This window comes from Typopeltis vanoorti, chromosome 2, assembly GCF_054136105.1.
Source record: "Typopeltis vanoorti isolate ZY-2024b chromosome 2, IOZ_Tvanoo_1.0, whole genome shotgun sequence".
Lineage (NCBI taxonomy): Eukaryota > Metazoa > Arthropoda > Arachnida > Uropygi > Thelyphonidae > Typopeltis > Typopeltis vanoorti.
In genome coordinates this window covers 114,136,371-114,152,250 of record NC_143550.1, presented here as the reverse complement: position 1 = coordinate 114,152,250, position 15,880 = coordinate 114,136,371, and the positions used below count along the sequence as shown (strand labels likewise).

Genomic DNA, 15,880 nt, shown 5'->3' with positions numbered 1-15,880 from the left:
AACAGAGTTCTGCAGTTGACGTTTGTCTTAAACTTGGTAAAAGTTTTACCAAAATGCATCAGATACTTCAAAAAGCATACAGTGATGAATGCTTATCCCGTACTAAAGTTTACGAGTGGTTTAAACGATTTCAAAGTGGTCATGAGACGCTTGAGGACGATGAAAAGCCGGAACTGAGCAAAGTTAACATCCAGAAAGTGTGAGATTTCATCAAAGAAAACCCGAAATCTTCCATGAGATTTATCGAAGATGAATTGGGGATTCTAAAATCAACTGCACAACATTTTGACTGAGAGTTTGGGCTTTCGTAAATTGAATTCGCGATTTGTTGCCCGTAAGTTGACTGACGACCAAAAAATGTATCGAATTGAACACTGCAAGGACCTCATTAAAACCACTCATAAGGACTCAAACTTCCTTGAAACGATTGTTACTGTGACGAAACGTGGTTTTGAGTATGAGCCCGAAACAAAGTGCCAGAATGCTGAGTGGAGACCACCAGAAGAGGGGCATCCGGAAAAAAAGTTGCTTGGAGAAGTCAAAAGTAAAGACAATGCTGATTTGTTTCTACGATTCGAAGGGCATTATCCACAAAGAATTCATTTCACTTGGCCAAATGGTCAATGGTGAGTTTTATCTCGAAGTTTTGAAGTGATTGATAGCGAGAATTCGTCACGTATGGCATGAATATAGTGATGCAGACAGCTGGTCACTTTTGCATGATAATGCACCATCTCATCATCCGAACATTGCGAGACAGTTTTTGAGCAAAAACCAAGTTTGTGTGTTGGATCACTCACCGTATTCACTTGATTTAGCACCTTGTGACTTCTTTCTCTTCTCCCGACTGCATTTACCGATGAAAGGAAAGTGATATGACACCATTGAAAACGTTCAAGCAACAGTAACCATGACCCTCGACAGAATCCCAAAAACCGATATAAAAAAAATCATTTAGCGAATTAATTGACCTTGCCAAATGCTGTATAGAAGCTGAGGGAGAGTATATTGATTGAAATAAATGATTTGAATAATTATAATTGGCATGTGTTTTATTTTCTATCAAAAGTTCGGTTTGTTTTTGGACAGAGGGTGTGTATAAGCTGTAGTTTAGCATGGTATGAAATTTGTACTCCTTGTACCATTTAATCTTAAACTAACTAACCATTTGCAAGTGATTGTCTCAGAGGGACAATTTTGATTGCTTCATCTCCTGTCCCAAATAAGCAAAGAAAACTCGCAATTTTCTCGTTTTGATTTTGTTCTTTAAGATTTGTCCCAAATAAACAGCCTCTGTAATTAACTCATTTAAGTGGATTATACTATTTTCTTGTTTTCATGCTTATCCATCGAAGTGCGAACAAAAGTTTACATGTGAAATATCTTCAGCCAGCATCGATTTCACATCAGGTTGTCCTAGTATCTTATAATGTACAGCACACTCTCTTCTCAGGCATGTATAATGCCATACCTTATAGGAAGAATCGCTACCCAGTCCAATTTTAACCTTTATAGAGATCTCATGAGTGGAGTTAGAAATTTGGAGTTACTGAGAGCTAATTCTTGGGAAGATATTTTATATGCATACTTATATGTTTGCTCATGCTTGAATAAAATCAAGATAAACATAAATATATAATTTTGTATCAGGTTTTCTTTTCCAGTAGAAAGAGATTTATTGCAATTATCACTATGCCATTTTGCTATTTGTATATGAAATTATGACTTTTACCTATGAGTAAGCATTTAGTATCTTCATAACACTTGCTTCCACTGTATATTAATAAAATTGCAGCAAAGTTACTGAACTTACTGGCAGTGCTGGCAAGGCAAAAGTTTATGGAAGATGGAATCTCTGAGGCATTCCCTTTGGACTAATCCTTATGAGAAAACCTCTTACTATACTTGGAATTCCCTCCTCCACCTGCTCTATACTACCATTTCAATATTAAAGCTATGCAAAAACATTGAAACCTTTGGAAAACTGCTTTCTTTTTCTAATGTCATTGTTATCCAGTAATTTTCAACTCTTGGTGATTCTGTGAACAATGGCTCTTTATTCCACTCTGGCTCATGTCCTTTCTTTGAGTAATTGTAAAGTTCAAGTTGGAAAACATCAGTATTCATCCAAATTCTAAAAAATTCAATTCTCAGAGATTGTGAGAATTATAGAACTATTACTTTAATTTCACACGAAAGTAAAGTTATACTGAAAGTGATCCAACAGAGGTTGGAGATATACATTAATAGAGAAATGCCACAAGAACTAGAGACCAAATAGCTAACATGGGATGGATTATGGAAAGAACACGATAATTTCAAATGAAAGTATTCCTCTGTTTTATTGATTATAAGAAAGCTTTTCATTGCATGGATCACAGCACTGTGGATTGTAATGATATCAGTGGGAATACATAAACATCTAATTTTCTTGATAAGAGAGCTGTATGGCAATCAAGAAGCTTTGGTAAAAACCGTTCTTTGGAGAAAGAAACAGACAGTATTTGAGTAGAAAAAGGGGTGTAGTAGGGTTGTATAGTGTCCCTTTATCTTTTTAATATTTATAGTGAATGTATTATGGGACTGGCTGATTTAGACAAACATCCAGCTGGAAGTAAGATTGCTGGCAGAAAAATAAATAATTTAAGATATTCAGATAATGATAATGATATGACCCTCATAACAACTAAGGAGGATCTGGAGCGGTTAATTCAATTGGTTAAGATGGAAAGGCAAGCAATCTCAAGTAGAGTGTGATGCAGGCAAATATCAGAATGGGAAACGACAATGAGATTTATTTGTGCTTATGGTCCCACAGAAAGTTCGACAAGGTAGAAGTGGAGGAATTTCTTGAGTCTTTAGAGAAAGCAACTCACACAATGAAAAAGGAAAAGTTGATCCCTGTTGGGGATCTAAATAGCAGAGCAGGAAATGATTGTCAGACATACAACAATATTTTGGGAAAATTTGTAGAAAAGAGCAAAGCTAATTATAATGGCAAATACCTGTTGGATTTTTCCTCAGGACATGGACTGGTTATTACTAACACAATGTTCCAAAAAATGTTCAAACATTCACATGGAGAGAAGAGGCAAGGAATAAGAAAAGTCTCATTGACTATTTTATTGTTGATAGTAATGTTTTCTCCCTAGTGAACGACACCAGAGTGTACAGAGGATTTGAAATTGGAAGTGATCACCATTTAGTCTTGAGCAGGATAAAATTGAATTTCATATTGAAAAAAAGAACATGTAAGAAAGTTTTAAAGTGAATAATAGTTGAGTTGCTTTCAGATATGAACTGTAGACTAAAATACACAAATATTATTCAAGAAAAAATGAAGGCATTTGAGAACAGGACCCAAACCTTGGAGATTCAGTGGCAAGGCCTAAAGAAAACACTGATTGATTCAGCCAGAGAGGCATGTGGTGAAGTTGTCTGCAAAGATAGAAAAATCAGAACTCCATGGTGGACACAGGAAGTTAAAGAGGCAGTGAAGGAAAAGAAAAAAGCATATCAAAAGTTCTTGATAAATAAGTCACTTTGTGCTCTTAAAGAATACAGAGACAAATGTCAGAAAGCTAAACGCTGTGTGAAACTAGCTAAACGAAAGTCATGAGAGGACTTTGGTAAGAACATAGAAAATAAATATCAAGAAGGTGGCAAGATCTTTTGCAGGTTGTTGAAGCTCAGAAATGAAGGAAAGAGTGCTGTAAAAGGAATTAGAGATGATAAAGGTGACATGAAAACTGGAGAAAAAGATATCCTTGACGTATGGAGTAATTACTTCCAAAAATTGCTAAATGAAATAAACAGTGATAGCACAGTGATAAAAAAAAAACACTCAACAGGGATGCAGTCACTAATACATATCCATACTTGAAGTAGAAACAGCCATCAAAGGCCTGAAATGTGGAAAGGCAGCAGAAGTACATGATATTCAACCTGAAATGCTAAAGTATGGAGATATAAAAGTCTTACAGTGACTGCACTGCATAGTTCAGAATGCCTGGACAGAGGGATGAATGGCAGATGATTGGAGTAGAGCTCTCATTGTACCCATATATAAAAAGGGAAATAAAACTGATTGTGAGAATTACAGAGGTATATCTCTACTGAATGTTCCTGGTAAGATTTATGCAAGTATACTTGAGAAACGGTTAAGAAGAATTGTGGAAGAAAAGCTTGGTGAAGAACAAGCTGGATTCAGGCCAAATAGAGGTTGTCAGGATAAGATGTTCACTTTACGACAGATAGTTGAGAAATCATGGGAATATAAGAAAGATCTGTATTTAAGCTTTGTAGATCTGAAAAAGGGATGTGATAAAGTGCCAAGAGAGAAGCTATTCAATATGCTACAGTTATATGGTGTCAATAGGGCATTATATATCAAGCAATACTTAGTCTTTATTTGGGTTGTAAGTCAGCAGTTAGAATTGAAAGAAGTACAGGAAGATAGTTTAATGTTAAATCTAGTGTCAGACAAGAATGTACATTATCTCCTCTGTTATTCATTATATATACAGAGCTAATCTCAGGTGGTATAGTCACTTAACCAGAATGGGAGAGGAAAGATTAGCAAAACAAGTGTTCTCTGTCCAGTTGGCAGAAAAAAAAGACCCAGAGGAGGACCATGATATAGGTGGATTGATACATTAAAAAGTGCCTTAGAAGACAGATATATAAGATCTGATAATGTTGGAGTATTGACAAGTAACAGATTGATAGGAGGAAAATTGTAGATAGGAAGTTAGTAATGATGTAAATTTTTCATGCAGTACTATTATATCCTGTACACCCCTTGAGGGTATATGTCAGGAATTTGATGATAATATTTCTATCTTCTAAGGCAGTTTTTACCTTATCAATCAACCTATATCTTGGACTTCCTCTAGGTCTTTTTCCTACCAACCTGGCAGAGAACACTTGTTTTGTTAATCTTTCCTCACTCATTCTGTTTAAGTTACCAAAACACCTGATATTAGCTCTGCAAACACATTCCTGGATGCTGACAATGCAAGTTCTTTCCTAATATCCTCATTTTTAATATGATATTGCCATTGATGCCATCTGTTCACGCCCCTAATCCTTCTCAGGACTCTCATATCTGAGGTCTCTAGTCTTTGGTCAAGTGTGTTACTTCTAACCCAGCTCTTAGATCTATAAGTTAAAATTGCTTTAAACACTGTCTTTAAATACAGCAAATTTACTGTTTTGACTAATTTTTCTCTTATTCCATATAAATTTATTCAGTTGACTTCCTATCATAGCAGCTTTGTTGATTCTGTTGACTATTTCCAAATTTAATTTACCATTTTCTCTAAAAATTGTGCCTAAGTAACAGAAATGTTTTACTTGCTCTATAGATTCTCCATTCACGATGCAGTTGATATTTTCAATGCTTCTGCCTCTTGCAGATTTGTAGTGGATTTATTTAGAAGTATAACATCATCTGCATAAAGTAAAGAGCTGAGATTAATCTCCAATTTTCATATCATGTTTAATACCACTTTTCTTCATAATGTGATCCATATAGATTTGATTTGGTGTCAGACAAAGATGTCACACATCTCTGTCTGACACCAGATATAACATTAAACCATCTTCCTGTACTTCCTTCCTTTCTAACTGCTGACTAACAAGTCAAATAAAGACTAAGTATTGCTTGATATAATGCCCCATTGACACCATATAACTGTAGCCTTTTGAATAGCTTATCTCTTCACACCTTGTCATATCCCTTTTCCAGATCTACAAAACTTTAATACAGATCTTTGTTATATTTCCATGATTTCTCAACTATCTGTCATAGAGTGAAAATCTGATCTTGAATGCCTGTATTTGGCCTGAATCCAGAATGTTCTTCACCAAGTTTCCCTTCTACAATCCTTCTCAACCGTTTCTGAAGTATACTTGCATATATCTTACCAGGAACACTCAATAGAGAAATTCCTTTGTAATTCTCACATTCTGTTTTTTTTTTCACTTTTTATATATGGGTACCATGAGAGCTCTGCTCCAATCATTCCGAATTCTTCTCTATATCCAGGTTTTCCTAATTATACAGTACAGTCACTGTAAGACTTTTCTACCTCCATACTTGAGCATTTCTAGTCGAATATCATCTACGCCTGCTGCCTTTCCACATTTAATGCTTCTATTGGCTTTTTCTACTTCAAGTATGGATATGTATTCCTAGTTGTGTGTCTGTTGAGTGTTTTTTGCCACTGTGCTGTCATCATTGCTTGTTTCATTTAGTAATTTTTCGAAGTAATTACTCCATACGTCAAGGATATCTATTTTTCTCCCGTTTTCATGTCACCTTTATCATCTCTAATTCCTTTTACAGCACCTGGATGCTGACAATGTCGAGTTCTTTCTCTATTATCCTCGTTTTTAATATGATATTGCTATTGATGCCATCTATTCACACCCCTAATCTTTTTTCCATTTCTGAGCTTCTTCAAAAACCTCCAGAATATCTTGTTACCTTGATATTTTTTTTTTTTTTTGTTTTTACCAAAGTCTTCCAATGACTTTTGTTTGGCTAGTTTTACACAGTGTTTAGCTTTCTTGCATTTGTCTCTGTATTCTCTAAGAGCACAATATGATTTATTTGCCAGGAACTCTTGATATGTTTCTTCTTTTCTTTCACTGTCTCTTTAACTTCCTGTGTCAACAATGGAGTTCTGATTTTTCTATCCTTACAGATTATTTCACTACGTGCCTCTCTGGTTGAATCAATCAGTGTTTTCTTCAGGGCTTGCCACTGAATCGCCAAGGTTTGGTTTCTGTTCTCAAACCCTTTAATTTTTTCTTGAATGATGTTTCTGTATTTTCGTCTACAGTTCACATCTGATAGCTGCTCAACGTTTATTCACTTTAAAACTTTCTTACATGTTGTTGTATTTCTTTTCAGTATGAAATTTCATTTTATCCTGCTCAAGACTGAATTGTGATCACTTCCAAATTCACATCCTCTGTACACTCTGGTGTGCTGCACCAGGAAGAAAACATCACTATCAACAATAACTTATAGTCAATGAGCCTTTCTTATTCCTTGCCTCTTCTCTCCATGTGAATTTGTGCACATTTTTATGTTGGAACATGGTGTTAGTAATAACCAGTCCATGTCCTCAGCAGAAACTCAACAGATATTTGCCATTATTATTAGCTTTGCTCTTTTCTCCAGACATACAAAATAGACATACAAAATATTTTTGTATGTCTGACAATCATTTCCTACTCTGCTATTTAGATCCCCTACAAGGACGAACTTTTCCTTTTTCATTGTGTCAGTTGATTTCTATAAAGACTCAAGAAATTCCTCCACTTCTACCTTAGTAGAATGTTCTGTGGGACTATAGGCACAAATAAGTTAAGCATTCTGATATTTGCCCACATCACTCTACTTGAAACTGCCTGCCATTCAAGACGATTAGCCTCATATTTAGTGTTGATTACTATGGCTACTCTTTCATTTCCTTCATTGTCTTGCCTGAATAGGAATATAAGATCTGATATTGTTGGAGTTTTGATAGGTAACAGACTGATTTTTAGGAAAATTGTAGACAGGCAGTCAGTAACGATGTAAATTTTTCATGTAATATTATCATATCCTGTACGCCCCTTGAGGATACATGGCATTAATTTGATGATGATGGAAAGTAAGAAAGCCAGACTTAGATGAAACATCATCAAAACAAAAGTGATGGCTTCTGGCAATTTAAACAAATTTATAATAAAGGTAGATAAAATAGAAATCGTTGAACGTTGTGATTTACTGAGGTCCAGAAGCAGAAATGATGGGAAATATGAAGATGAAATTAAAAGGATAGTCACGGGGAAAAAATCGAAGTTAAACCTAATAAAAAAATTATGAAGATTGAGGTGTCAGTAAGGGCATGAAAGTTAGAATTCAAAACAATTGTATTTCCAGTGCTATTGTATGGATGTGAAAGCTGGATTATTAAGAAGATAGAAAGCAGGTTGACTCGTTTGAATCATTATTATTAAGAGAGACCTCCTGGGAGTCAGGGGCTCATCGAGGGAGGCCACATACTACAAGCACCAGCTATCACACTTATTCTTGAATTCATTCACACTGGTTGCACTCGCAACATCCAATGGCAATCTATTCCAATCAAGCACCACTCTATTAGAGAAAAATCTAGCCTTCACCCTCCTTCTTATTGACTTTCTTTCTTAACTTCAAAGGATGCCCTCTTGTCCTTTCCCCATCCTCCATAAATTGAAAAATTCCATCAGCTGAAATCCTGTGTGACCCTTTCAGAAGTTTGTAAGTCTCAATCATATTACTGCTCTTTCTTCTGTTTGCTAGTGTCTGCAGTCTACAAATTCTCAATCTGTCTTCATAATCAGTATTTCATAATCCTGATATCATTCTTGACACTCTCCTGTACACACTCTCCAATTTCAGAATCACAACAGAAATCAGGAGACCAGACCTGTGCACAATAGTCCAAGTGAGATTTTATCAAGATCTTGTAAAGAGGCAAAATGACATCCTTATTTTTACATGTGAATGTTTGTTTCAACATTGCAGTTATCTGTATTTCTAAGCTATTTATTTTTTCACTCCAGGTAGTTTTACTTTCACTGAGATGCTGTCGATTCTTCCAACTTCTTCTCCAGATTCTCTCTCTCAATTATTAGAGCTTGAACTCTTTCATCACCTGTTAAAGCACTGTCATTTAGTCTTTTTTCTAAAACACCTATTCTTCCTTCTGAAGTTTTCTACAGTCTTCTTCTAATGTAGCTATTTGCTTCTCGGATTCAATTTCTTTCTCCAAACATTCAGTCTGTGCAGTCAGCACAATTATCTGTATTTCTAAGCTATTTATTTATCTTTTGAGTTGTATTTGCAATTTTTGCTACATAGTCCCTGAATTTCAACTTCCTATCTACTAACACTCCAAGATCCCTAGCCTCATCAGTTTTTTCAATTATAATCTGACAGATATAATAGAACATTGGATATTTAATCACACCGAAGTGAATCACTTTACATTTATCGACATTGAACTGACATCTATTTTCCCATTCCCACAATTCTAGAATATTCAAATCATTCTGGAAGTACTGCATATCAGAAGCATTTCTGATTACCCTACCTATCTTTGCATCATCAGCAAATAGCTGTATGTCGCTTGTCAAATCCTTCCCAATATCATTAATGTATGGATTGAATAACAGCGGACCAGGCACTGATCCTTATGGCACACCACTGGTTACCTTAAATCTTGCGGACTCACATTCCCCCATATACCACTTTTTGATATGTCAGTCAGCTATTTTCTTATCCAAGCTAATATTCTATAATCCGAACAAATATTCTCCAATTTATGCAACAGTCTACCATGCTGTATTCTGTCAAAAGCCTTAGCAGAATCCAAAAGTATCATGGTGTATCCATTCTCCTTGTCTAGTTCAGTGATAACATTGTTATAGAATGTGAACAAGTTGCTAAAACATGACCATCCTTTAGTAAACCTATGTTGCTGATTACAAAGTAGAGATTCACTATAAATCCATTTCTGAATGCGAGCCTTAAACAGTTTTTCCAAAATCTTCACCACCACTCCTGAGATATACTAATTGGTTGAGTTCGATACATTGCCCTTTGCACTACTCTTTTGCAATGGAATTACCATACATTCTTTCCATTCCTGCAGAATCTTCCCTGTTCTCTGACTCATATTAAATAGCCTGGTCAAAGGAATAGCCATTTCAGCTGAACACTTTTAGCACACATGCTGATATCCCTTGTCCCTATTGCTGAATTCTTATTCAGTTTGTGCAACAGTGCTAATACCTCATCCTCATACATCTGAGTTTCTTCATCCAGCGAAGAGGTAGCAGTGAGCTCAGTGTCACGTACACCAGGTTGATAGCTTTAACAAAATGGGCACTCATTAGTTGAACAATCCCTTCTACATCTGTAACCCTCACACTATCTGCATTTAGAAGTTATTCTTTCATATTCATTCTTTCTTTTATTTGCAGCATATTGATAGAATTCTTGTGGTTTGTCTCTAGCATGCAGAGCCAGTTTCTTTTGATACTCTGACTTTGCTTTTTGTACAACAGTTGTGACTATTCTATCCTGCTGCTTATAATTTTCAGAATGCACATCATCCTTATGCACATGGTATTCCTTCCACCTCATCCTTTTCTTAAGAATCTCTTGCTTAATAAGATTACACATCCATTTGACTCCTACCCTATTTATTCTTCAAACTCTCGGGACACACTCTGATATCGCATCATTTGAGTATTGTTTAAATACTTTCCATGCACTTTCGATATTCTTCCCATCCTTCACCCAATTCCATTCTACTGAACTTAGTATGTATGCTCCTTACTTGGTCATAATTTCTACTTTGTAGTTCAGCATGTAACCTCTTTAGAATGGAACATTCATAAACTTAGTGTCATTTCCCAAGTGAGTACCGTGTGATCACTGTCACCAACCAGAGGCAGAATAGTTATATCTTTAACTGAAATATCCTCTGACACTATAATCCAATCTAACACTCTTTGCCCTTGAGTTCCTTCTGTCACATGCCGCTTTAGGAAGTTGTTCCACAACAGCTCAATAAATGCATTTTCATTCTTCTCATGAGATTCTACTGCTACCCCAATATTTGGATAATTAAAGTCTCCCATTATGATTACTCTTTTTGAGCTTATCTTGTGTGCTTGGTGATGCATTTCTTCATCACTAGCAAATGATCCACCTGGTCTGTAACGACATCCCACTATGTAATTGATATTGTTAGATTCCATCCCACACCAGATGGCTTCAACTCACTGCCACATGAAATGCTGTTAGTAGTAGTACTATAATCATAGGTCTAAACTCTAACTGGATTCAAGTCATCCGATATCATCTATCTTTCCTAAAAATAGTGTACTTAGTATGTCTGTTTCTGGAGAGAATGATTTCGACTTTGTGTTTGTCCGAACTGGACGAACACAAAGTCGAAATCATTCTCTCCTCGTCAACATTCCCAATACAAAGTCCATTCCTGTCATTAACACAGTTACATAACATTGTCGCTCTTACACTTGCATTCTCTCCATTCCTCCCTTTATAATTTAGTTTTCCTGACTCTCTGTGTTAGGTCTCATACCAGTTATTAGTTTTTCTAGACTCCTAATACCAAATGCATTCAGGTGTAGACTGTCTCTCTTATACAAATCCAATCTTCCCTCAAACTCACTCCCCACATCCAAAGAGTCGCATCCATTCCTTCTACATATCCTACACACCGAATCATTTGCCATAATAGTGCTGCTTCTTCTTAATTCATTTTTATCATATCAAGATAAAATTCTAATGATTTTCACTTTTTCACTCATGACTCTTCCAACAACCCTTTCATGTTCTCTTTCATACTTTTATTGCTAGTTAAGTCATTAGTATCTACTACAATTACAATTTTGTGTACTTTCCTTTTCTGTTTTTGAATTGCTTCCTTTATATTCTTAATTTTTGCTCCAGAAAACTCAGTTATGATTTGCTCATCCACCGCAAGTTTTATTTTAGAGTCACCATATCAAATGACTTCTTTCTTTTTACTAACATCACTTACCTGTTTCCATGCTTTGTTGTTTCTTATGTTGCTGCTTATTTTTCATTTTCTTCCTGTGCTCGTTTAAACACCTCTCGACTTTTTGTATAATACAACTCCAATGACCTTGTTTTTCAGGACTAGCCTTGTTCTCGCTAGTGGTGCTCTTTTTATCTATCAAGATGGACTGCAAGAATAGACAGAATGCTCCTTGATGGGAATGATTGCTAAACATAAGTTGATGTGCTGTGGACATATTATGTGAGCTGATGAATCATTGGAAAATGCAGTCATGTTGGGAAAGATTGAGGGAATGAGAAAAAGAGGAAGACCACAAAAGAGTTGGATGGACAACATAAAAGAACTTACCAACTTGTCATGATACACCCATAATCTTCCCTGCTCATTTTGTACATAATTATTATTACATTCATTATAGAAGCCAAAATAAAACAAATATATAGTAAGTCTGTGCACTTTTTTTAGGTCCAGCAGTTCAACTATCAAAGAAGCATGGAGGCTTAGGACTTCCAGTAATAAAGTTCTGCTATTTAAGCAATACAGCCTTAGAAATGTGCAGACCTCTGATGCTACCTGGGTTTTCATCATCTGCAGGAGATGAATGGAATGTGTGATTACAAGGCTCAAAAGCTGAGATTGTTCCTGAATATTACAGGTTAACTCTGAGACTGTCACATCATTCTCACACCAACATTTTTTCCATTAATAATAACAGCATCAGGAAAAAAAAATAGCCGACTTGACTATATGATGATATAAAGGAGATGAAGCCATTTTTTTCTTTCTCTCACCTATTCATGTGTCTTTTCTTTTTCCTAATACTAACTAGCTCCTTTACATCCTATACTACTCTAGACCCATGGTGAATACCCCTTTACTTTTTTACTTCTATGAAGGTATTCCAGTCTGAGTATTGATCCTTAACATAATAGTAGAACTGAAGCATCATACATTCCCTTCACGTACTTGCGAAGGGAATGTATGATGTGCATACATACTAGGGCAACTTGAGTTAGTTATCTCCTCTATGTATATTAGCAAAGTCTTGAAGATATTTCACAGGAAGATCTTTTTTTAATTCATACTTGTCTTAAATTTTTTTTTATTTTTGTTTATTCTGAAGCAAGAGATATTAAAGAATATCTGCAAAACTATTCAGTTGAAATTAAAAAAAAAAAAAAGAAAAAGAAAATGTATATATTATATATGTATATAAAAGTTATGTTAGAAATTTGATTTCATTAAGAGCGCTTCATTGATGTAAATTTACTGACTGATTAGATAAATATTTTTCCATCCATGAAATTTTCTTACAACATTTCAAATTCCTTTTTTCAAAATTAAAACTTATTATTTCAGACCATTGGGAAAGCATGGAAGAATATACCCGTGTAATACCAAAAGACAGTACTGACAGTGCATTTTATCAAAGTGTGCTTCTTGTACAACGAGGACAGTTTCACTCAGCTCAACAGGTAAGATTGCTTACAGCATTTATGATTAATCACTATTATACAGAAGCTTCTATTCAGTCCTGAAAGAGACACACATTAACCATTATTCATACAATATTTATCACCTTCATGAATTTGTGACAAAGCACTCATCCAGTAAGGGAGTAAGGACTACATTTCTTGAAGCAAGAAATGTAGTCCTTGTTAAACATATTCTTACATATCTTCAAGGAATGATCCCCTTATTCTTTCTTGTCATGTCACATATATTGGAACACTTCTTCAATATTTGGGCTACTAATGGGAAGGGATGCTCAATATATAGCCTCTCCCTGTCAAGTGAACCCACCTTCCCACTTCCCATGGTGTGGCCTGTCTCCACAGAAGGGGTTGTAGTGAAACTAATGAGTATTCCCACTACAAATCGATACGTTCTTAGTTTGAGAAAATGCAAATTAGAGTGGTAGATGTTTCTTATTGCCTGGTGAAATACCACTCCTAACTTATTGATGGTCTGAAGTTGTTAAGCCATGTTTGGTCTCCAAAGCAGGGATTCTGGTTTCTGTTCCCCTTATCCGTGCAGCGTAAGTGATACCCTTCAAGGCCTTGACAATCAGTACATCAGCCTGAACTTATCAGAAACAAGTCAGGAGGCTTCCTGATTAACTGGTGCATAATCCCATTGCAACATACTCTGCCAGGTCATTCCTGGAGAGGAAATCCGAGTAGTCATGTGGGTCAAGGCCACATCATGGCACAGAGACTGGCCTCTCTCTCTCTCTCTCTCTCTCTGTATGGAAGTCATATCCAAGAATATCTTCTCTCACTGCACATCCCCACTATATAAATATCTTTCCAATTAATCAGACATATGATTAAACTTATGACGACTCTTACAATTAATAACAGTGACACTGTGACAGAAGTTAATCTCCCTCATAAATTAATCCTATTAAATAAGTGACATCGCAACATGCAAACCATGCCAGAATCTCTTCACTAAAAACTCACTTTCATATCCACTTTACTAACATCTGTAGCATAAACATAAATGACATCCATCACTTGCAGTCCTCTAGACCAGATATGTTATTTCCAATAGGAACACAAATCGCAACTACTACTACTGTTTGCCTCCAGTGCCCATCACAGTTCTTTCTTCCACGAGGGTGGCACCTGTGCCTTTGTGGAATCTGACACAGTCTGCAAGGAATGGCTAATTTAGATCCCTACTTTTTGACCTTCTCTGGCTCAAGGTTTCCTCATCCCATTTACCATTCTCTAAACACTAATAACCACTCAGATCTTTTCATATTCTTTTCCATGAAACTTGACTACCTGCAAACCAGCTATCCAAATAGTGGAGACATCTTCCTGGGCATCTTCAACGTCCATAATTCCAGTTGGCTGCTCTAACACCACAAACCAGTCAGGTCGAGAAGTAAAGTCTTTGCTATAAGTAATGACTTAACACAAATTGTACATCAACCAACTAGCGTCTCTGATAACACTCCTCACTTTCCAAATACTCTGTATCTCTTTTTGATCAACTCTCTCTCTCTCTCTCTCACTCATCGAATACCCTTCCTCCAACACTTACTGACCTTGCATCAGCGACCAGCAGTACAGATTCCACCACTCAAGATCCACATCTGACCTCATAGCTTACATCACCCACCACTGGACATGTACCATGGAAAGGTTCAAAGAAACTTGTGCTGTCATCCTTGATATTTCCAAAGCTTTTGTACTTTCCACCCTCCGTAATTGGGTAGCCAGCTTTCTCTCTGATCGTTCTCTGCAAGTCATGATAGATGGCTCCCTCTCTTCAAGCTTCACTAGTACTGGAGTGCCTCAAGGCTCAGTCTTATCGCCTACTCTTTCTGCTGTATATAAATTACCAGTCACAATAATCACTAATCCCATCCACAGCTTTGCAGATGATAGCATGCTCCACTCATCCTATTCATTTGACAAACCATGCAGTACTCAGACATCCCAGGCTACAAGATCATCTACAACTAGCGCCTTAAATTTAGATCTACATTGATCTATCCTTCAATGGGGCAAGGCAAATCCTTATGTTCAATGCCACCAAAACACAGTCCTGCCTTTCTTGTGCACAAGCGATCCTAGCTCACCTACCCTAACCCTTAGAAACACACAAATCACCAGACAAAACTGGATATCTTTGCTTTTTGACCAACGTTTACCTCCAGTCTTTCCTGGCATGAACACTTCACATCGATAGCCTCCTCAGCATCCAAAAAACTAGGCATTCACTTTCATTCAAGAACCTAGTTTATACCCAACCAACTCTTCACTATATACAAATCCCAGATCTGTATAAATTCTCACATGTTTGGGATTGTGGGATTTCACTGCTCCAGTGAATTGTCAACCATCATTCCTTCACTTTCTGTTTCCACCTGTTAATACAAGAGCTTCAGCTGTTGTATTAACAGGTGGAAACCTGTTAATACAATCTGCAACTTTACAAAAAAAAAAATCTGCAAATCTTCAAAAAAAAATCGACAAACTTCTATTTCAGTCCTCATCTACATGAATATGGTACTCACTGATGCTTAAAAGTCTCTTGACCTCTTGTGTATGAGATCAATATAAAAACATTAAAAAAAACAATCTGTGCTTTAAAATTCTTTTAGTAATTTATGTTTCTATGATATCTCGTGCAATCTGTGAACTACACTTTGGAACCATAAACTTTCCTCATAGGGAGCACTTCACAAAAAGTCATCTTCGTTATCATCATTATAGTCATTTGCATACAGATACTCTACCACTTTT

General features: G+C 36.2%; 1 protein-coding gene across 7 annotated transcripts in view; it reads left to right on the top strand.

The window, feature by feature from the left end:
- Positions 1-15,880, top strand: part of mTor (serine/threonine-protein kinase Tor) — an 816,233-nt gene that overhangs the window by 486,178 nt on the left and 314,175 nt on the right. For all 7 annotated transcript variants that reach the window (XM_090412780.1, XM_090412800.1, XM_090412771.1 and 4 more), the window contains one exon: positions 12,978-13,093. In XM_090412780.1, the coding sequence (XP_090268906.1) occupies positions 12,978-13,093 (116 nt within the window). The remainder of the gene's footprint in view (positions 1-12,977; positions 13,094-15,880) is intronic.